Source organism: Anastrepha obliqua, chromosome 1 (genome assembly GCF_027943255.1).
Source record: "Anastrepha obliqua isolate idAnaObli1 chromosome 1, idAnaObli1_1.0, whole genome shotgun sequence".
In the NCBI taxonomy this organism is placed as follows: Eukaryota; Metazoa; Arthropoda; class Insecta; order Diptera; family Tephritidae; genus Anastrepha; species Anastrepha obliqua.
Window position 1 is genome coordinate 45,728,961 of NC_072892.1, and position 24,043 is coordinate 45,753,003.

The 24,043-nt window shown below is 37.4% G+C and overlaps 1 protein-coding gene across 1 annotated transcript; it reads right to left on the minus strand.

Moving 5' to 3' along the window:
* Window positions 1-21,993: 21,993 nt before the first annotated feature.
* LOC129253274 (enhancer of split M1 protein) lies at window positions 21,994-23,132 on the minus strand. Its single transcript, XM_054891577.1, has 3 exons — window positions 22,703-23,132; window positions 22,419-22,634; window positions 21,994-22,341 (listed from the first exon to the last, which is right to left on the minus strand). The coding sequence occupies exons 1-3, from the start codon at window positions 22,947-22,949 to the stop codon at window positions 22,289-22,291; spliced, it is 516 nt and encodes a 171-aa protein (XP_054747552.1). The 5' UTR covers window positions 22,950-23,132; the 3' UTR covers window positions 21,994-22,288.
* Between the last annotated feature and the right edge of the window lie 911 nt (window positions 23,133-24,043).

Below are 24,043 nucleotides of genomic sequence, written 5' to 3' on the forward strand. Positions count from 1 at the left end.
AGGCTTGAAGCAGCATAAGTGGCTAATTGGCGGGCGTTTCAAGTAGACGAAGTGGTGCAGATTAACAATGACTGGAGCTTTAGAAATGTGTGATACTCGTTTGTAGCCGCTGAAGTACTCGTAATTAACTAGTATTAGTTGTAGTTGTAATAATAATACTTGCATAGTGCACATGTTAGTTGAATCAACGTGCTTCCAATTTAGTTTTTAAGAAGATTTGCAAACAAACTTCAAGTGTTAAGGTTATATTTTTACTTTGTTTTCGTTTTTTTTTCTCGATATCTTTGATTTCTTAGTTACTAAGCGATTTTGTGATAATGAAAGGCTTTAATTTATTTTAGTTTTACTTTAAAACGCTAAATATGTATACACTTGTAAACAAATATTTTTACAAAGTCGATTACATCTCGATAAACGCAAAAAACAGACATAAACCAATTGATTTTATTATTTACTCACTTTGCGCTGCGGTTTGCTGCGTTTGATCTGTCTGGCTTCCTATGTATGTATGTGTGGCTACGAGTTAAGGATTTAATGCTCTTGAGTTTCGCTTTGTGGTGTTTGTGTTGAGTTCCTTATCTCTATTATCTCTCGGAATTGTTTATGTTGAGTCGAATTTCTTTATGCTCCATGAAAGTAGGTTGTTTTATTGGAATCGCACTCAGCCTTAAATATTTAATAAAGATGGACTTTCTAGTTCATTTCGGAGATTTATTTTTTTTGTTCTTCTCTTGATGAACGAATAAGTTAGTCATTCAATCGTTCTTCTTTTTTGTAAGGAACATTGTTGATTGTCATTGAAGAGCAATCTCGTGCTAAACGTCACAGGTGTACAGAGCAAAGCACTATGGCCTTTGCCGCATTCGTAATAGGGACACAACAAAAAAAGGTAAAAACCTATACGAATTTTGTGAAGGGGAAGGTCCAACGATCATTTTCCCCAACCAGCCGATTCGGTTGATCGCTTGGCAGACGCTCCACCCGGGAAGGCTCATTACTTTTCAATCAAACCCTGTAGATGCCAGTTTGAAGTGACACAAAATTCGTATAGGTTTGTAGTAATGAGTACTTTTCAATCAAACCCTGTAATTGCACTAAAATTTAATAGTCTATAAAAAAGCGTACTGCAATTTTTTTTTTAATTCTGAATAAAGAAGTTTAAATTTTGTTGAAAACTATTTGAAACTTATTTATGTAACTTTTCTTATATAATATAACCTAAATAATCTAATATATAAAAATTTCGTGTCACGGTGTTTGTGTTCGCACAAACCGAAACGGTTCGAGTGATTTTTATCAGTTGTGTATACAGTGAAATCTCTTTTAAAGGACACCTCTATTAGCCGGACACTTCTTTTCAGCGGACGGTTTTCCTATACCAAGTCTTATGAGTGGACACCTCTCTTAAATGGACAAAAGCTGACTGACTCCCCTCGCTCAAGGAAGGTTTCACTGTATTTATATCTGGTAGATATGAGAACAACATATATGTATATTAGGCAGGTATGAGAACATTTGTGGGACTACATCAAGACGCACACCACAAAGAGGAGGAGGAGCTCGGCCAAACACCCAAAAAGAGTGTAAGCGCCAATTATATACGAGGTCTGTTCAAAAAGTCTCGCGAATTTTGAATTTTCGCAGGTTACGTATATTCGAATTTCGTTTTCTTTTGGGACGATATGTTGGTACTCATGTCTAGCATTCATGCCGACGAGTTCGGCCATTTGAAATGTTCAGTTATTTGTTGACAGCTGCTTTGCTTGCACGTGTTTCGGCTCGTCTTCGATTTTTACCTATTCTATTTTGTGTGAAAAACAAAATTAAGTGCGCGGATGCATTTTCCGAATGTTGACTGTGTCATACGGAGAATATACTTTGGGCCAAAGTAACGTTTATCGGTGGTACAAAATGTTCTCAGAAGGCCGAGAAGATGTGAACGACGAAAAGTGTGCCGAATGCCCGAGCACTTCAACAACAGACGAAAAAATTGATGAAGTGAAGAAATGATATTGGCCAATCGTTGAATCCCCGTTAAAGAAGTTGCTAAGGACCTAAACATGTCGATTGGCTCGTGCCATTCGATTTTTTTCCAATAATTTGGGCATGAGACGGGTCGCCCCAGAATTCGTCGCAAAACTGCTCAGTTTCGACCAAAAGCAGCATCGCATGAACATTGCTAATGTGATGTTGGACTCTGTCCGCGACGACCCAAATGTGCTCCAGAGGGCCATAACTGGTGACAAATCGTGGGTTTATTGTTATGACGTGGAAACCAAAGCGTAATAATCTCAATGGAAGCTGCCGGATGAACCAAGACCGAAAAAAGCGCGCCAAGTTCGGGCGAATGTAATAGTTTTGCTTACCATTTTCTTCGATAGCACGGGCGTTGTGCATCATGAGTTCTTGCCGCAAGGTAAAACGGTCCATAAGGAATATTACCTGCAAGTTATGCGCAATTTGCGGGAAGCTATCCTCCAGAAACGCCCGAATTTGTGGAAGAACAATAATTGGCTATTGCATCACCATAACGCGCCTGCTCACACATCGTTGCTTGTGCGCGACTTTTTGGCCAAAAACAACACGCTAATGATCCAACAGCCACCGTATTCGCAGATCTGGCCCCCTGTGACTTTTTCTTGTTCCGGAAACTGAAGAGGCTCATGACAGGACGAGGCTACGCTACGATTGACGAGATAAAGACGGCATCGAAGGAGGAGCTGAACAAAATAAAAAAAAAGATTTTTTGAAGTGCTTCGAAGATTGGAAAAAATGTTGGCACAACTGCATAATATCTCACGGGGATTACTTTGAAGGGGACAAAATAGATATTAATGAATAAATAAATCATTTTTGAAAAAACACAAAATTCGCGATACTTTTGAACACACCTCGTGTGTATATATATATGTATAGGCATGACAATAGGACATAAGAATATTTCATACTCCTGACGAGTTGCCACCTGTTTAAAAAGTTTGATAAAACTAATAGGATTGACAAAACACTTCAATCCGGGTGTCAAAAGTAAAGGTGTTAAAACTTCTATTTTCCAAACATGTTTTTGGGCGGTGCTACCATTCCGATATTTTAAATTAAAGTTTGTCAATAATATAAATGAAATATAAGTAAACGAAAGCGGTTTCATAAGGGTATCATGAGTATAATTGCCACCTGTTTATACAGGGTTATTAAATTTAGTAAAAGTTAACTGTAATACGACCGTATCAATCAAATATAGAAAATTTAGGAAATATGGGCGCAAAGCGAACAGAATTTAAAAAAGCGCACTATGAAAAACTAAATTAATGAGTTAAGGGGAATATTAAAAACGGTTTAATTTAAAGATTAAGAGGGTTACCACCTGCCTGAAAAATCAAATTCCATTAAATTGATTTAGTAGAGGAAATCCGTATAGGTGAGACGAAGTGGTAAAAAGAGCGTGTTTTTTGTGTTTCTTTTATAATTGGTATAAAAAAATATCTATAACCACAAATTTTTACCCCACCAACCATTTTTTAGTTTTTTTGTATCAACAATAATTTTACCGTCGTTCGTTTTTCAAACAGACCGAAATTATTAATTTGTTGAATGACAGAAGGCGCAAGTCCGCCTCATCGAACTTTTATCCACACATGCGCAAATCATGGGCGTGAAGTGCCGCGTCCCTTTGACATTTCATTCTGCATTATTTACGATAAAAAATATATTACTTCTTTCACTTTACATTTAAGTTTTAAGAGATCAAACAAGAAATATGTCGTATTCGCTTGATATCCACATGGAATCTATCCTCAATGGCGAATAAGTTGTGTTCACTATCGTCAAACTTGAGGTATCCGTAACCGGGCCCGAAAAATTCCTAGAACAAAAGCGCAATACACAACAACAGCACACTTTCAATTTCAAATTTAATATTTCACTTTTGATTTATACTTACGTTCGATTTCAAACATCCTGAAAAAGTTTGAGAAGTCTCTAAAAAATCTCGATTTTGTTTACTTTTCGCCAGGAGAAAAATAATGTCAAGTGAACATTTTTTTCATTAAATTTCATAGGAATACTCATAATTTATCTGAGTATTCTTGAAAGATCACAATGAATTATTTTGAAAAAATATGTATTAAGGGTATTTTTATGTGACTTCATTCCTCTTGCTGTCTTATAGAAACGTTAAATAATAGTTAAACTCTCTTCCTATGAGATAAAGTATACGCAATGGATACTATAGAAAATTAGTATGTACATTTTTTAGTTGCTGGATGTATCCTCTTGCATCTGACATGCATTTTGATATCATAGAATGAGTGTAAGTAATTAAAATTGAGCCTTTTGAAACTTGAAAGCCCTTTACAAAATTAAATTACTTACTTACCGCATTAGTTTGGCACTATGGGCCACATTATCCGCGCTTAAGCAAAGTATTATTACGTAAAATCTATAGTTTTACGTGCATAAGAAAATCTTCCAAGTACATTTTTTTTCGCACAGTGTTATCGGAGCTTCAATTTATGATAATTAAATGAATAATATGATTTGGCGTGCTGGTAATCTTCAAACCTGCAGGACTCAGTTGACTTATCTTGTGCAACACTTCACTTCATCTCCATTTTTTCCCCCAGAATTGTGTGATTTAATTTATCTGAGTACTAACTTTTTGGCGTGAATATACCAAATCCTTATTTCTAAAGAAGCATAAAAAATAGATGTGTGTGCATACTTTGTATCATAAGGTAATTTTAAGACTTTTTGAATTAAAAAGCTAAGTGGCAACGCTACTGAATAAATAAGTTTTAATTAAATATTCTCAGACAAAATTTGCGTGATATTCGCGGACTTATACTTAATTCATCTGTACTGTTATTCACTACGTATGACCCCGCAGTTACGTGGCAACGACATACAATTTTAATTAAATTAATTTGTTTAACTTATTTTGAGGGTCCCCTAAATAAATTTTGTTATTAATAGGACTATGAATAAGTTCGTGCGGTTTTACAACAGATGGCGTAACTTGATTATTATTCCATCGATCCACATTTCCAAACATTCATTGGAGAGCTACTGTCGTAAGGCACAAACGTCAGTATAAGTTTTTTATTTGAAGCGTAAACAACAATATTTTTACCACACTTGAAAATGTCGAATTTCGTGCCAAATAATGTGTTTTTGCGGGGAATTCTTCTTCATTATTTTAATATGAAGAAAAAAGCAGCCGAAAGTCATCGTATCTTGGTGGAAGTTTATGGTGAGCATGCTCTATCTGAGCGAACGTGCCAGAAGTGGTTTGCACGCTTTAAAAGTGGTGATTTTGGCTTGGAAGACGAAGAACGCGAGGGTGCGCCGCCAAAGTTCATGGATACCGAATTGGAGGAATTGCTCGATCAAGATCCGGCTCAAACGCAAGAAGAGGTTGCAAAAACTTTGGGAGTTGATCAATCAACCATTTCCAAACGTTTAAAAGCCATGGGAATGATCCGAAAGGTAGGCCATTGGGTGCCGTATGAATTGAAGCCAAGAGACGTTGAACGCCGTTTTATGGCATGCGAACAACTGCTTCAACGGCACAAAAGAAAGGGTTTTTTGCATCGAATTGTGACTGGCGATGAAAAGTGGGTCCATTACGACAATCCAAAACGTCGGGCAACGTATGGATACCCTGGCCATGCTTCAACATCGACGTCGGCGCAGAATATTCATGGCCTGAAGGTTATGCTGTGTATCTGGTGGGACCAGCTGGGTGTTGTGTATTATGAGCTACTGAAACCGAATGAAACGATTACGGGGGATGTCTACCGACGACAATTGATGCGTTTGAGCCGAGCACTGCGAGAAAAACGGCCGCAATACGCCGATAGACACGACAAAGTTATTTTGCAACATGACAATGCTCGGCCACATGTTGCACAAGTGGTCAAAACATACTTAGAAACGCTCAAATGGGATGTCCTACCCCACCCGCCGTATAGTCCAGACCTTGCGCCATCCGATTACTATCTCTTCCGATCGATGCAACATGGCCTGGCTGACCAGCACTTCCGTAATTACGATGAAGTCAAAAAATGGATCGATTCGTGGATTGCGGCAAAACCGACCGAATTTTTCACAAAGGGAATCCGTGAATTGCCAGAAAGATGGGAAAAAGTAGTAGTAAGCGATGGACAATACTTTGAATATTAAATTTGTAACCATTTTACGTCAATAAAGTTTCAAATTTCGAAAAAAAACCGCACGAACTTATTCATAGTCCATTAAATTAAATTTAAATTTTTTTCTTCAAAATAATTAGCAACCCCGTTTAGAAACATTATTTAACTAAATCTATATTTATGAACCTTCAACTAATACATTTGTGTAATCAATTTCTTAATAAAAAAAGCAAATAAGTGGCAACACCAGCTCAAAATAATTTCAGGTAAAGCTCATTTAAACACCTTCAATTTGAAATCCTTATGTTGGTATTAAAATTGAATGTATCATGTAATTTTTGGAATTAAAACTCTGTGGCAACGCCATCTCAAAATATTTTGTGTTAAATTTGAAGCCCCTTTAATTTGATACCCATATTTTACTACTCAAGTGAAATTTGGACTAAGTTGCTATTTTTACAATAAAGTTCAGGTGGTAACGCTAATAAAAAAATGTTTTTGTAATATATATATATTTGTTTTGATATACATACTGTAATACTTTTAATATAATATTTTTTTTACTTCTTAATTTTTTACTTCTAATACAAACTAGTGGCAACACCCATCTAAAATGAGTGCTACAAACAAACCATCTACGACTAACTGTGTAAAAAACATTAAAATCGCGCTGGAGTTTTCAGGATGCTTTTCTGAAGAAATTTTCTATGAGTATGTGGAGTTGCTATTTGTGGAATACCTTAAAATATTAAAATTAATCGTCTGTTTTTTTAACACAGACTCTCAAACAGTCCAGCCATTGTGCCATAGTGGAATGTATGGTTTCGATAGGTATGGATGGCGGTGCTTGTTTTAGATTCTCTAAATTTTTGAGACGAAATTTGCAGGCTCTCTAGCTCTGACCATAATTTGGTGCCGAGTATCTAGGCTGCCCGAGCGCCAATCTTCAGCGGAAATATAGGCTGAAATATTCTGCCATAACCATTATGGGGTTGTTTTAAATTTATAGGTCTATGTTGAAATACCTAGTTTAATAAATTAAAGAGGGTTTCTGTTGAATACTTCACTACGTATCCCAAGACATTGTCTTGATACACTACATTGTACTGCTAAGGGTACAGTCCTTTCATTAAAGTGTAAACAAGTGTGGCATTTATGAGATACTCTCCACCATACCATTACCTATGGTGGATGAATGCTTTTATGAACCTCTGGTACAGTATTGTCCGCTATATGCATTGCTCTTTCATAGAAGTTGTCATTTTGATTTTGTCATAGATTTTGTCATTAAAAAAATATTTGCATGTCTGTGGCTGGCGTATCACTACAAATTGCGATTCCTTTATAAATAGGAGAACTCTAATTGATTTAAGTGTGAAACAAACCAACAGAATGAAAGTTCGGAAATGCCCTTCTTCATTCGGATACCACTTGTTTTGAATCTAAGTAGGTTACAAAACTTCTAGAATATTCTTTATGCTACACACATTTTCGGGAGCCGACTGTATTCCGTTTATTATAAACCAAAATTTCAATAAAAACACCCCCGTAATGCCTTTTTATACGTACTTGTAGGAAAACATGGCGCTATTTGTGGTTGCAATTTTTCCCAGAAGCATTTCTTTTTAAGTCATGAACGGGTGCACATGCTCTGGAAACTGAAACAGACTTTTACCGAAAAATCATCCTGAATCTGGGGAGTCATATACCTTTAGTTAAACTGTACAACAAGGTATATCCGTAAAGTAATATGTGCCAAAATTTTATGAGGAACATTTTTTATGCTACCAGATCCTTTAAGCCATGGGAAATTATAAGCCTTACCAAGTCTTCGGACAATGGTGCTGCAAATTGGATGTACGGCTTTTCGCTTAGTAAATCGCCACAACCCGTAATAATTTTTTTTTTGTTTTAACTGAAAGAAAGTTTTAGTTTCTATATTCTTTGCGCTGAGGAATCTCTTTAAAGAATGGAGACATAAGTCTTAAACGCATTATCGAAGGCCGGGAGTATCAAATAAAGCGAATTTTAAAGATCTTAAGACCGCTTTGAGGCTACTTCGTGGGCAGGATTGTGGACCTGGCTTGCAAATGGCTTAAGCTATAAAAAGCCCCTTCAATCCACTCTGAATTATTAAAAATTAAGCATCAACAACTTATGTTTAATTGGAAAAGTGTGGAGTTATTGGATTTAAAAACAAGAACAAATTGTTTTGTTTACAAAATTTTTATTACACCCTTACGCTCATGTGACCAAGTATAAACACATTGTCTTAAGTCAATTTTCTATAAAGCCTTTATTCTTAAGAGGTTTTACATGCAGCCTTACTTATCTACAATCTTACTTTCTGCTTAAATTCACTACTTTTAGTAATACGGTAACCCCTTGAGCTATTTATAAACTTTTTCTTTATTTCTGTTATGGCATATAGCACTTTTGAGTTCGTTTTCTAGACCAACACTCAACTTTGGTGCAACTTTCTTAACATTCACTTGAAATATACAAACAGGGTGTCCGATGGCAGAATTAGGTTTTAAATTCAAAGCTTCCCCTCAACCGCTGAGCGTATGAGTGGGTAGGAGACCGCTTTAGCTTTATTATGCGTGCGGGTCGCAGTTGATGGGTGAACAATGCACCTTCGCAATTGAAGCGTATTTCAAGAGCAATGATTCGTTTGCAATTGCTCGTCGTAGATTTTGCTCGCGTTACGATATTTGACGTTTATGTGATGCCCCAAGTGAAGATTTGCTTATTTTATGGATGCGAACGCTCCGGGCAAGAAGCTCTGTCCCTACGGCCAAGACCCAGCCAAATATCGAGAATAAATGAAAATATTGAACTCGTCTCTACAAGTTTGCACGACGATACGCGTTAGTCCGTACGCAAAAGAGCGGTTACCCTGGGGCCTCCAAAAACTATTGTGCATGAAAGCTTGAGGAAGAATATTAGACTTAGACGAAATTTAAATCGTGCAAGCGCTTCAATATAACGATTACAATTTGTGTAAACATTTCGGCGAGACAACATGGAGTAATTTCGTAGACTGTACGAAAGCCCATTTTCATTTAAATGGAAGTGTAAATAAACAAAACTGCCGTTATTGGTCACATAAAAGACAAAACCCACTATCAAAGCCTCAATAAAAACTTCACAACCCTAAAGTGGTGGTTTGGGGTGCATTGCCAAGCAATGGAATAATTGAACCATATTTTTTAGAAAATCGTTAAGGGCATGATGAACGATTATTTTCTTCCAATAATGAGAGAGCATCCTTCCTTCAGCACACACCAAATGGTTTCAGCAATATAGCGCTAAGCCGCACGCGGCCAGAGAGACTATGGCGATACTGTTTGATTTCTTCCTTAAAAAACTGATAAAACGTTTCGGTGACATAACCTGATTACCCAGGTCACCCGATCTTACACCTATGAACTTTTTTCTATGGGGGCACCTCAAAAGTAAAGTCTATGAAACAAACCCAACAGCCAGCCCAGCACTAAAAGAAAATATCGTGCGCGAGGTTAATGGCATAGCGACAGTACTTCTCCGGCGAGTGGTACGGAGTACGGAGACCAGATTCCAAGAGTGTATGCGGCGCAACTGTCAACATTTAAAAGAAAAACTATTAACAAAATAAAATCTGCACTTATCGCCTTTGTAATAGTTAATGAAACAAACTTTCATTATTCATTTTTGATTTAGCTTTTGATTCCTAATTCTGCCACCGGACACCCTGTATATCACAATCATGGCAAAGCAGTTATGACGAACAAAATTTATAATTCCTTACTATGGAATATTTTCAATAGTCTTGAAGGTATCTAAAATCATTGAAGTTGTCTACTTTGTCCAGTGTCTCTACAAAATATTCACGGGTATATGTTTGCTATACATTTTTCAAAAGCTAGCACTTTAAAGGGATTAATCGATACTTAGATGGTCTCGTCTCAAGTGCTAAGCTCGCGAATAACTTTTATTCGATTATTGATTATAAAAAACCCCTGAGCAACACGGAATGATGAAATAAATTAATACAGTTGCGGAACCATATAATATATATATATAAATAAGTATAGAATAAGACACATTTACATACAGTAGCTCAAAGTAAAATTCCTACATCAGGCCAAAAACATTTTCTTTCCTCACAAGTGGAAAATACTTTTGTACTCAATTTATTATTAATTAAAACTATTTTATTAATTTGCAAGGTGGCGCAAAATTATTCACCCATTTTGGTTTTCGAATAACTTTTTTATTAAATCCAAAAAAAAATTTTGGAGTGGCGTAAAAGCAAAGATCCTCACATGAAGTTCCGAGCCACAAGGATGACTCAATTTTTAAATGCCGCCATAGCCGAATAGGTTTGTTTCGGTAGTCACTGGATTCGAGTCCCGCTGTGGGCACGAAACACCACATTGATATCCTTTATCTAAGTAATGGGTTTGAGTTGAAAAACTGAATTGTTCAATTAAATTTTTGAAGTAGCAGAAAATTTCAGCCTGAAATTTTACTTGCTAGTAAAAGCTAATTGGAATTGAGGAGATGATTAACCCGTAAAGTTATCTCTCTTAGTTTTAAATACAATGAAGTGGTCGACTAAAAATCGGGCAATACGACTCTTAAAGTCTTCGAGGGAAAGTTTTGCTGGACATTTATGAATTTAGGCGCCTTGAGGACGCGAACACCGACGAACGACCCAGATGATAGTATTAAAGCTATAAAGGATAAAGAAAGACAAGAAAGCTAGTAATACTGTAAAAAATAAAGACCCATAATGATATGACAGTTCAGTTTTGGTCCCTTGTCTTGAACCGTCCACTATTTTTTATGAATCTAGTCACCACTTTGACACAGTGAGATTCGCCGGTGAATTTGGATTAATTGAAAGTGATTTCTGAAATACCGAAGCGAGTTTCTACAGAGTGGGGCAGCTACACAGAGAGTGAAACCCCTTTCTTCTTTTCACAGTTTTTACGACGTTTCGGCATATCGTTCTATAAGAACTCTAAAGACGGTACATCTAGAATACGCTGGGATAGAACTCATTTGCATCACGCCTTGGTTTGATCTCGTTCTTCACAAGATTTGTAGATTTTTCTAAGTAGCGCATGGCACACTATTTTCCAGAAAAAATCTGTATACCTCCATCTGCTGTACGATTCCCTCTATAACCCTGCGGTCTGGCTTGAGGTAGAGTATTTTTTCTTTGACCACCTCTGCACAGATTGGGCACCACTCAGTGTAAGCTTAGAATTCAGCTTGAAGAAGCCCAGAGTTCTAGTGTTATCCCTATCATCGGTAAAGGTAAAAATATATCTTCCTAAATTTATTTTCTTACAGAAAATCCATATGATAACATTGCGTTCAGGAAGAAATATATCTTCTCTATACCATAAAGGTGAATGTCTGTACGTTGTCCGCGCATCACTATAAAACGACAACACCAAATGACGTAAAAATTTTTATACATTCATATTTTCACCCAATGAAGGTTATAGGCATGTTTTTATGATGGAACTCCCTTCCCACAGCCCCCAGGCCACGCCACCACTCTCATTCGACACTAATAGTCGAATATTTGCTTAAATTTAATCTAAAAAATCTGAGTTTTTCCTATTTCCCACTATTTATAGCACACTCTAGACTTCATAATCCGCATAAGCTGTTCCACTATGACCCAAATGCAAAGTTCAAAAACAGTTTGAGATAGAAAATTAATAAAAATGACAGCATAGCAACGGATGCCGGGTATTGTAATATTATGGTTATTAATAAAAAATTATTTTCTATGAAATTATTGTTTGTAATTATTTTATATACATATCCTAAATCCCTCAAAACTACTCCTACGCGAGTTGCGTCTTGATGTTGTTCCACAAATGGAGGGACCTACAGTTTCAAGCCGACTCCGAACGGCAAATATTGTTTTTTATGAGGAGCTTTTTCATGGCAGGAATACACTCGGAGGTTTGCCATTGCCTGCTGAGGGGCGACCGCTATTAGAAAAATGTTTTTCTTAATTTTGGTATTTTTACCGAGATTCGAACCAACTTTCTCTCTGTGAATTCCGAATGGTAGTCACGCACCAACCCATTCGGCTACGGCGGCCGCCAGGAAGAAATACATAGGCTGCGCTCATATTCCACACACAGCACAGGTTAAGCTTTCGAAATAAGTCTTCTGCTTAAAGCGAGGTGCAGTAAAATTTATTTTATATTCATCGTTTTTACCATAGTGCAGGATTCATATTGCTTGTAGAGAAAATATCTCATGGCACTGCCGAAATTTGTCTAAGAAAACCTCTGTGTTGCTCTTAGAGCCCTTTTATAGGCATTTAGTATCAGCTTATATTTTTCTCAGTGGATCTCCTGATTAAGTTTGATTTTCAATCTCCAAGTAATTGTAAGTAAAACAGAGGAACCTATAGAGTCTTAGTAAAATAAGCGCTACTTAGAGATAGATCAGAGCGAACTTTTCTTGAATAATTTTCTCAGAGATTCTTCCAGGATTTCTGCGTATTTTTGGACTTATTCACATAACTTTTTTTTTTGGACCGAAATTTTGTGCTGTCAAAATTGCGCAAACTGCCTATCACCCCTTAAAAATCTACACTATGCGTTGTTAGACCTAAAACGTTTGTATGCCATTTCCTTTTGAAATCGGTGCGCCTCCCTATTAAATATTTTTAATTTGGTTGCCAAAGGTAGATAGTAAGTCCCTTGATAGTTCATTTCCGTACTTACCCATTGCGCGTAGTAAAGATGTACCGCTCAACATCGGAAAATCAGCGGGGGAAAGATATACCTCCTCAATACGGTGCGATGAATTAAGATTCAGCCACTCAAGTGATTAGATCACGCAGGGCATTTATCAAAAATATTTGAAGCGGGTCGGTGGCATAGAAATAAAGCGGTCTCCTCTGCGTAAGAAGACATAAATGGATGAAGACTTAGCTTCGTTTGGTGTACGCTTTGGCTAACGCATTTTTTGACCTCGGCGACAAGTAGGGTCCATAGATCTTTCCTTTTGCACACGAGTTTTTATTTATTAGAAACTTATGAAAAACATACTTATGTAACTAAATTAGTCAATAAAAATATTTAAAAAATTAATAAAATTTTTCTTGAGTCGTAACTAAACTCTATTTTGAATAATGCACAGGTTTTTCAACTTCAGAAACCTTAACTTAAGTTCTTTATGAGCAATTCTAACTATTTAATATTTTCATCCATATGCTGACCCATAATTTATTTATGCTGAAATTTTTAATCAAATATTCTTTCATTACCCACTCCATTCCCTATTATTGTCGTTCACCTTCAGGCAGCCTTGCTGCACACATTCACATGTAATGGTTGAATACTAAGAACTTTGATAGCCTCATTTGACAAATGTTAATTCCAAGAACTCGCGGCCCACAGCTGGGTGAACATGCAAATATGCGAGGCACCCAATAAAAAATTTCACCAACTCTAACTACATTAACTAACCGCAAGTAGTTGGGCAGAGAAGTCGCGGCAGTCGATGGGGTTGGGGTAGATTAGGAGTGGCATATGGGTGCACATATAAAACTCTTTCAATACAGGGTCGTTCAAATAGAGACGACTTTGAGAATTATATAATATTTTTACACGGTTGACTGTTACACTCGGTAAAATTCTTTACTGTTAGGCAGCAGAATACCGCCACGGAACGAAAAAAGTTGTCTTTTGCTTCTAGAAAAAGATTCTATATAGGATTTTTGCGTATTTGAATTTTGGTCAGCGAATAGCTCAGAGGATGGAGGAGGGCGATGGATGACTGTATGAGCTTTGAACAACATATACATAGTGCTCCGCTGTGGGCCCCTCTTCATATGAAAGACCGAATGGAGACCCACTTGGCTTACTTGGTGGGCCCACCTGCGGCGGTTAGCATGAGTAAGACATTACTGCAGCTCTTTGTGGAACTTGGCCAATCAAAACGAAGAAGAAGCAGCAAGAATCAGGAATCAGGCTTTGACAGATGCTCGCTTTTATAGACCATAAGAAAAAATTTATGTAAGAACTAACATTTACTTGTTGTAACATCATAGGCGGCGAACTGTCAAACAGTTAGAAAAGAAAATGTAAAGGGAAAAAATTAAACACCAATAAAATGATGAAGTATGAGTTAGCTTCTAAGTCTAACAAAGCTGCAGCTCTCGAATGGTCGTTAGGACTCCATGCCGCAAGACTTGCGATTGCTTCAAGTCCTTTCTGCAGAAGCTGTCTGGAGGATGAGGTGAAATCATCTCAGCACCTTCTTCTCAGCTGCCCTGTTCTCGACGGGTTTTGGACATCTGGTCTCCCCTTTTTTGCTAAACTTGCGAATGTAGCGGGTTTAAACAACACACACCTGGTGAATTTCATCAGTAGCTTGAAGCAGTCAATACAAACGTAATTAGCCGCTGTTGGTCATCATCCTCTAATTCAAAGACCCTTCTGCCTTCTTACAGCTGTTTGGTTATTTTCCCCTGTATGGTAACAGAGTGGACGAATTTCAATTGCTTGCCCAAGTGGGACCTCTCCCTTAGGTAGCCATTTGTCCTATCCTATCCCATGAGTTAATTATTATACGTTTTCAATTTCTTAAGATAAATTACTGAGTTCGACTAGCTGAGACTTGGGTTTTGTTCTCTCTAGTAAAGCTTCGCTTTGGGGTGTGGCTATTAAATAACGAAACAAAAGAATTTTTCGTTTCCCAACTTCACGAAACTTTAATTAGCGATAATCTTATTTGGACCACCTTGTATTGCTGCCGCTCGCCAGCCAAGAGCGGCGCAAGCGTCCAAAGCGCGTAGTTTGTTATTGCAGCTGTGTACTGTGAATGCACAGCAGTGATATGAATCGTACACACATGCGGACATGCTATGTCGCTGGGAGCCCCTGCAACGAGCTGTTCATCATAAAATGTCGTTATTTATTGAGTTAATAAATTAAAATGCACATTGTGTGCAGCGTGTGTCAACACTCCAAAAGCGGGCATTCCAACTCGTTTCACGGCGGGCGGATGCGCGTTGGTGCACTTGCGGCAATGTCGCCGCCTTTACCGGACTCCACACTCTTGCTGCACCAATTGACCAATTAAGAAGTTACGGAATGTCCGAAGCGCCAAGAACGCACCAAAAAAGTGTTGAGTGGCGAGAATTGAGGAGACGCAGTGTGCAGGCGCGAGTGTCATACCAAAGGAAGGCATGATTTGGTTGTCGGTTGAACGCAATGCTGAGATTTTTTGTATGCAAGGTTGTGCGCACATTAATTTAAAAGACAGAAAGGGGACGCACTTATGGTACAAATGGGCAAATAAAAGCGCGCAAACAAAGAGGCACTCAAGCGCACACACATACATGCATATGCACATGCCAGCCAAAAAAAAAAAAAAATAAAAATGTTAGCTTAAATAACCATTCCAGAACTCTTTTCAAGATTTTTTTTTTTTAATTTTTTTTTCAAACGTTATTCGTTATCGCGCGTCCATCCGCATGCCTCTCGGTATGATAAACATCGCACACATACTTGGAACGCGTCTGGCCAAGCCACGCTAGGTCATACTCTTTCCCAGAAAATGCGCGCACGCACACAGTGTCCGTGCTGTATTGGCTTGGGTGTTGTTGCTTGTTAGTTAGTTAGTTGCGACCAAACAGCAAATACCCGGACACGAGGCAAGCACTTGCATACCAAAACCCCAAAAAAAGGAATAATAATACAAGCATAATTAAAACAAAGCAAATAGAGAAAAAAGGGTATAACGTGTAGTTACGAGTACCGTCAAGTATACGTCGCAACCTTCGTTGCTCAAATCAAAGTAAGAATCAACGTTGTGGCCGGGCGCTCTGCGGCCTTCGCAAGTGTGCTGCGCATGCACAATGAAGTTGGAAAACCAATCTACCAAACGACAGCTATGAACAACAAAACAACCGCCGTTCGATCAACAAAACACATATACACACAATACACTCATACCAACAATTGTGTGGCAGACCAAGGCGATGGTGGCGGCGGTGCTGGCTACCTTTCGTTGTGTGTAGTGTTAATGACTCTGTTGATGGACGCAGCCAAAAAAGTTGTTGCATTTAGCGCCTACGCTGTGGTGGGGGGTAAACATTAAGACCCAAAGTGACATTAAATAATTGACGTTTCGGCATTCTTGGGTCTCATGACAATAAACAAACAACGTGAAAGAACAACGCAAAGGTGACAAAGAAATGCGAAAGACAAGTGTTGAAAACAGGTACCATTTACTGGTATATGTAAAATAATTTTTGTATAAAATTTAATAAATATTTTCAAATAAAATGGGCTCTTTAATAATTTAATAATCAGCATTGAAGGGATGTTTTATTTTATAGATAAGGCAACTGGTGGAAGGGCAAACACTTTTTAGGTTTATGGAAAAAATCAAGAGTCGTGCAGTAATTGAATTTTTATTTTTAGAAGATTTAAAAGCAAAGGAAATTTATGAACGAATGTTGAAAGAGTATACGGACTTTGCGTCATCAATTAGGACAGTAGAAAGATGTGTTGCCGAATTTAAACGTAGTCGTACAAGCCTTATAGACGATCCACGATCCACGCCAAGGACTTCCAAAAACAGCAATAACACCAGAAATCGTAGAAAAAACAGGATATCGTATTGAAAAATTATCGAGTGACTGAAAGAGATTTAGTAGACGCCCTAGGCATCTCATTTGGCAGGGTAAGCAATATTTTGAAAGCAGTGTGCGCAATAGGAGCCGCATTCTCCGACAATGAAAAAAAGCACATTCGAATGCGACTTCCTCAGCAATATTTAGACCGCTTTCGAAAGCATAAAATGGATTTTGTGCATCGATTCATCACTATAGATAAGTCTTGTCTCTATCAATATGATCCCAGATCAAAACAAGAGGCTAAAGAGTGGTCTGAATCTGGTTCTTCGGCTCCGAAAGGAGTTCGTGTTCAGAAATCGGTCAAAAAGGTGTTAGCATCAGTTTTGTGGTAATCGAAAGGAATTTCTTTGTAGATTACTTGCAAGCTGGTAAAACAATAAATTCTGAATAATTTTGTAACCTTTTAAACCAGCTGAAGGAAAAAGTTCGTGAAGAGATACCCAGTTTGCAAAAGAAAAAAATAATTTTTCATCAGGATAATATGCCGTGTCAATGCTGCCCCAAGAGCATTTTGGCAATGGCTAAGATCCATTAATTAAAATTTCAATTGTTGGAGTATCCATCGTATTCACCAGATTTGCCTTCTAGTGATTTCCATCTGTTTCCAAATCAAATCATGGGGTCAAAAAATTATGGGATCATGAAAGTGTATTTGGCAGCCCTTCCAGATTCTCACTTCAGAATTCATAATACAGAATACAAGTGTATTGATGACCAAGGAGACTATACTGAATAATAAAGACTATTTCAAACCATAAAATTGTGTTTTTCTTATCGAACCGCATAAACTTAGCGCCATATTTAAAATTATTAAAATTAAATTTTTTTTTCATTTTTGTATGTAAAAGAAGTTAAAGAAAAATCCGAAAAAATTAAAATATCGTTTTACATATTTTTATTGTAAAAAAAATTTCCGAAAATACCCTAAATTTTCGAGCTCCAGACCACCGGGACCCCTTAAGTCTAAGTCTTCACTAACACAACTTTTGGCTTAAAATATGTAATTACCAAGGCAGGTAGCAGCTTCGTTCATTCACAGTGTAAATGTGTGTAAGTACAATATAGTATGAATGAAAGAAGTAATAAAAAGTGTTGCATATTTTAAGGAGAACGAAGAACTATTTGCTGCTTTAGTTTCTATAGACTTTTACGTCCTTTTCATTCAGATTTTATTTGAGAAAACTCCTAGTGGAATTTCTCCAGCAACATTTTTTAGCCTCTTTGCTCCTCTGAAATATTCCACTATATACGAGGTGTGTTCAAAAAATAAGGCGAATTTTCAAATTTCGAGGATGTCGGCATATGGGTTGGCTCACGCCGCACAGTGCGGCCGATTCCCGAAAAGCTGGCCAAAACTCAAAAAATTAAGTAATTGATTCAAAATTTCTTCCTCGGGGATTTTGAAAATCCACCCCCTTCCACCCCTATTGGCCACCCCTCACGTGAAATAGCGTATATTCTAGAACATAATCAAGATGCACTTGTGCACAAAAAATAGCATAAAAGCCAAGGTAGCAAGTGGTAGCAGTTGAATCTTGTTTTATTCAGTAACCATTACTTTTTTGAGTAACCTTTAATAGGTTTCAAAGCAGCATATGACGGCGTTGTATTACTATACAGTTTGAAAACTCAAATTTTATAAAAAAAATTGCAAAAAATGTATCTACGTATTGTTGCAGCTAAAACTTTTTTTTTTCGACTTGGCCAGCTTTTTGGGAATCGGCCGCACTGTGCGCCGTGCAATCTTTTCGAAAGTTTTGGGCATGAAGCGCACGGCAGCGAAGTTTGTTGAACTCAGGAATTGTTGAATGACGTCAACGAGGATTCAGATTTGATTAAAAGGGTCATAACTGGTGACGAATGATGGGTATAAGGTTATGATGGTTATGACATCGAAACCAAAGCCTAATCGTTTCAATGGAAGAGTTAAGGAGAGCCAAGACCAAAAAAAGCAGGCTAAGTTCCATCAAATGTCAAGGTTTTGCTCACTGCCTTCTTCGATTAGCAGAGCGTAGTGCATCAGGAGTTCTTTTTCACAAGGTTGTACGGTAAATAAGGAGTATTACCTTGAAGTTATGCGTAGTTTGCGTGAAGCAATACGAAAAAAAACTCCCGGAATTGTTGAAACAAATTCATAGCTTTTGCATCATGATAATGCAACTGCTCACTCATCTTTGCTTGTGAAAGATTATTTGGCCAAAAACAACACCGCTATCATGCCTCAGCCACCATATTCACCAGATTTGGCCCCCTGCGCCTTTTTCGGGTTCCAAAGATTGAAGAGTCCCATGAAAGGATGGCGTTTTGCGACGATTGAGGAGATAAAAACCGAGTCGCTGAGGGACCTCCAGGAACTACCAAAAAGTGCATATCAGAACTGCTTTGAGGATTTGAAAAGGCGCTGGCACAAGTGTATCATACCTGAGGGGGACAACTTTTAAGAATATAAAAAGGAATTGATGAATAAATAAATATTTTGTGAGCAAAATGAAAATTCACTTTACTTCTTGAACATATCTCGTATACCCTAGGCAGCTATTTCGTTCAAACAAGTATTTAATGTTTTTTTTTTTCAATTTTTCGTAAAGCGTTTAGGTACTTAATTTGAAAATTAATTAGAATATAAAAAAAATTGGCCTAAAATCACAAAAAGCTTTTGGGGTTTTATTTCAAGGCGGTAGTATAGGGTTTTCCAATAACAGGTGCTCTCTTGAATTTGATTGTGCTGTCGAAAGAGCATGATTAACGATTTTTTATGGCCGGAATTGAATGGTATTGATCAGGACAACGTTTATTTTCAACAAGACGGTGCCACGTGCCACAAAAGCAACGAAATCATTGATCTTGTACGATAAAAGTTTTCGGACCGTGTTATCTCTCGAAGAGGTGATCACAATTGGCCACCGAGATCTTGTGATTTAACACTTTGTGACTTTTTTTCTTTGGGGCCACGTGAAAGAGAAGGTCTACACCAACAGCCCAGGGTCGATTTAAGACCTCAAAGATGGAACTCGTGAGGCTATCGAGGACACAGAGCAGTCACTTTGCAATTCTGTTATGGAAAATTTCATGAAAAGGATATTGTACTGTAAGCGTGGTCATGGTGGTGATTTGCCTGATGTTATTGAAACAAACATATGATCATTTATATTAAAAAATAGCATTTTTCTTTGAATATAAAAATAACACCTCTTATTGGAAAACCCTTTACTTCCATCCCGAGTTATAATCACTGCGTCTCGATATATTCGAATATTCTATTGAAAACGCACAACATACGAATACGGCCGAATAAAATTCCGACCAAAATCTGCACAAACCATATTTTCAACAAAAAAAATATGTCAAAAAGTAAGGTATCAGAAATTGTTTTTTTTTGGTGTCGGCACTTGTACATACATCCACAACTGTATACATAATATTTTACCTTATCGTGACTTTCTTATGAACAAATCATTCTCATGAATTATGACACAATGAAAGGCCAACTTTTCTCCCTTTGTTCTTATTTTGTACTGTAATTTATGAAAATCAATTATTCACATCGCATTCACGATAAGGCTGATTAAACAGGGTGATCAATATAGCGTGCAAAATTTGAGTTATGGATTTTTATTTTGACAGCTAAAATAATAACTTGATTTGACAAAAATTTATTTATTTGAACAAAGTTTGGCAATAATCACAATGAAATTCGAATATCGAAAATCAAATAACCAGCCGAAACGTTGATTTCAATGGGCTGCCAAGAAGCTGCGATTTAGGTTAGGTGAAGTTGGAGCGGTTGTCCACTATGGGATACATTAAGGCGCACAACACATTGTGATGCCGCGTGGGGAACCTTATCTCTCTTCCTTTTCCTCATCTAGACAACTTCTGCAGAAGTCATGTGTTTGCACGCCCATTCTTCGGACTTTCTGCCAATTAGGCAGTGCCCCCTTATAACAAAATTAGATACATATCAAATATGCTTATTTTGGCTTAGCAGCGATTCTGTGCATTTAGCATTGACAGCCGTCTGCAATTGTCGAGCGATTCTGCAGGTCATCTCATTACGTCGTCTTTCGTTCACTGCTCTTATAATTTCCCCAAAGATAAGTTGTTTCGAAGTCTGTAAGTCTGTATGCCTCCTATTGGCTGTGTACTCATCAGTCAACTTGGAGTCGAGTCTCGATAGTTTACCTTCCCTACAGTTACCTTAAATGTCTCATGGGTCAGGAGCCCACGTTACCTTTAGGTGAAATGACTCAGCCATATATTGGAGGTTGTCAAATGCTTTGTGAGGGATCGCATCACACTTTACCAGTGTCACGGCTTCAGCCTGAAAAACACTGCAGTAGTCGGGAAGTCGAAAACTAAAGGATATTTCCATATATTCGGAATATATATTTCCACCCACCCTGTCCTTGAGCTTTGAGCCATCTGTGTATACATAGATGGGCTCACCCAGTCTTACATCGTGCCGTTCGCGTGGTTGACATTGCTCCGGTCTTGATACGAGTCTTTGAACCTTGTCAACTTTTTAAATACCCTTCGCAAGGGCTTTTCTTCTATCTGCAACTGTGAGCCCCAATTTAGCTTCGTATCCAGGACAAAGCCTAGATATTTAGCCCTTACCATTACTCTAAGGAGGTTGCCTCCTAGAGATAGTTGTTTAAGAGCAAGTGTTTTATGTCTTCTACGGATCAAATCAAATCCGTTTTTTCCGGATTTATTTCTAGTACTCGATTTTTACACCAAAGTGGTAGTCTGTTGAAGATCACACAATTTGGGAAGGTGTTTACGCGAGATTAACTCCATCATTTTTTATTTTGAAACGTAGCTAAGGGTAAATGTTACGACAATCATTCGGAGATAATTGTTGAGAGAGAGAGAGTGTTGAAACGAGAAATTGAAGTTGCTAATGGTGAGATAATTTGAAATGAGAGTTGAAGCTCAAAAAATAGATATGAAGAGCTGGGGTGACAGAAAGAGTTATGTAAAGCCAGTCGGGGTGGTCATTGAATGTACTTGTGAGTGCTTAGGTTAAATAGTAAAGTTTTATCTTGCACGCAAAAAAAAAACAAAAACATGGAAAAATGTGCACAAATGTTTTACTTACAGCCGAAGTGAATTATATTCCAAAAGTGATACGGACCACCCTGTATAGAAGTGCATTCGTAGATAAATATATATGTAGATATGTAGAGCTAATAAGTGATTTAAAGCGCTACTATTTGTGAGATAAGATATTATGAAAAATTTATTGTACCAAACAAAATACGCAGACTGTATGCCTATTTCCTGCCACCTACAAGTACTTCTAACTAACTAAAACGTAGATTCATACATATATTCGCTTAAATATTTGAATAGATTCGTTGAAGTCTTCAAAAGAAAATTTTTATTGAAGTTTCTTTTTTCTTAATTTGCATTAAGTTTTTCCTGTTCACAAGCGCAAATTGTTACCACATCTACTGCTGAGGTCTTAGGACTGCTCGCATTTATAAGAGCTCAATACCCTAAAGAGATCGGAACTCACTGAAATGTATAAGAGATATTTAAAAAAAAATTAAATTTTGCTTGAAATTTAAATTTAAAATGTTTGCTTCTCTCACATTTAGTGCCATTCAGCGCACAATTAAATTGGTCCAGTAGACAAGCGGTTGGAATTGTGGCGCGATATTTTCCATTTGAAATGCACACCGGTGCATAAATCATCGGACAAGGTTTCAGGCATTCCGATTTATTCAGATCCACATCCATTTTACTCAACCAGTCATACAGATTTACCAACTTTGTAGCGCACCAATCGATATCGGTTTGAGTGAATGCTAATACGAGCAGAACAACAAATAAATTAAAATATTCTACAAAAATATCCAACTCAGCATTCACTTACGTTTCTTCAACGAACGCGTCTTTTGACGTTCACAATTGGCCAAATTTAACATGCAAGGGTTGACGAATTCCTGATAGTCTGCGCCATCAAAGCCGCAAGTCGGCGCATACATAGCCGGGCACACCAATGGACATGGCTGCTCCGAATCCTCCTCCTCTATTTGCAGATCGGTGAGCGTGTTTACTGAGTGTGCACTACAATAAGCGAAGAGTGCGACAAATATTATAAAATTCTTGTTATACAGCATTTTCGTTGCCTTTTTTGCACAAATAATTAATTTCTTTGCTTTTTGTTGTTTTTTATTTTTGCTTCCAATGTATCAACACTGAGTGATTGATCGTTCTATACTGTAGATTCAGTGGCCAAATTGTATTTATACCCCTTGTACGTGGTTTGGAAATAGTTTAGTTTTGTTTTTTATCGCTTATCAGTAAGAGCGACTGATAAGTTGGTATACGCGTTGGTAATGTCATCAACAACAATGTACAGTATTCTATTTAATGTTTACAGTAGAAGACAGGAGGTGTGGGGTAAAGATATGGCAACATGATTTTAAGATCAAAACTAACAGTTTGTTCAAGTAACTTCTGGTAGACGTGTTGTAAACGATGACTAGTTACGCGACGTATAGTGGGTGGAAATCGCAGATAATTTGAGTAAAATATTTGAGCAAGCAATAAATATTGAAAACCACACATTTCTGCAAATTCCACAGCTTTCTGAATGAAATGAATAAAATGAAAATTTGTTTTTAATATATATCCCTATATAAAAGAATAATCTTTAAAAATGATGGAATACAACAAGGTTGTAGAAAAAAATTGGTATTACTTTAGCGTTGTTCCTTAGCTCTCCAAAACTTGCCAGATTTTATCCAGAAAGCGTCGCCCAATTCATGCATTTAAGAGCACAAATTTGAAAGCAAATGAGATTTTATGTTTGTTAGAAGTTGCAAGATTTTGCCCAAAGAATTTTTGTCAGCAAACTGATGAAGGGTAAAACCATGATTAACATAATGCAGAGGTTCAACCAACATCAGATCGTTAACAGGCACTCAGTGTTTTTGAAGGAATCAGCTGATTGGTTGGCGTAACTGAGGTTATGCCAGCAGTTTGCTTACGAAAAACTGAGATTGTGTTGGTGATATACGAAAAAAATTAATGCATCCTTCTGCCATATTACTTCGTTGCTGTCTGAACAACGACTAACTGGACGAGTATATGACTTGGCGAAGTTACGCTTCCAATATTGCTTCGGTTGACTAAACTTGGTACTAAACATCCTTAGGTCAAGCCAGCAGCTGTTCTGTACTCTCAAAGCAAATTGGAAGTTTAGTAAACA

What these genes read in the sequence shown, in the direction of transcription:
- LOC129253274 (XM_054891577.1), bottom strand. Translation starts at nt 22,949, where the DNA reads ATGCTGTATAACAAGAATTTTATAATATTTGTCGCACTCTTCGCTTAT. An exon ending in GACGCGTTCGTTGAAGAAAC is followed by an intron (nt 22,635 to 22,702) that starts GTAAGTGAATGC and finishes TGCTCGTATTAG; the next exon opens with CATTCACTCAAACCGATATC. An exon ending in TGCGCTGAATGGCACTAAAT is followed by an intron (nt 22,342 to 22,418) that starts GTGAGAGAAGCA and finishes TATACATTTCAG; the next exon opens with TGAGTTCCGATCTCTTTAGG.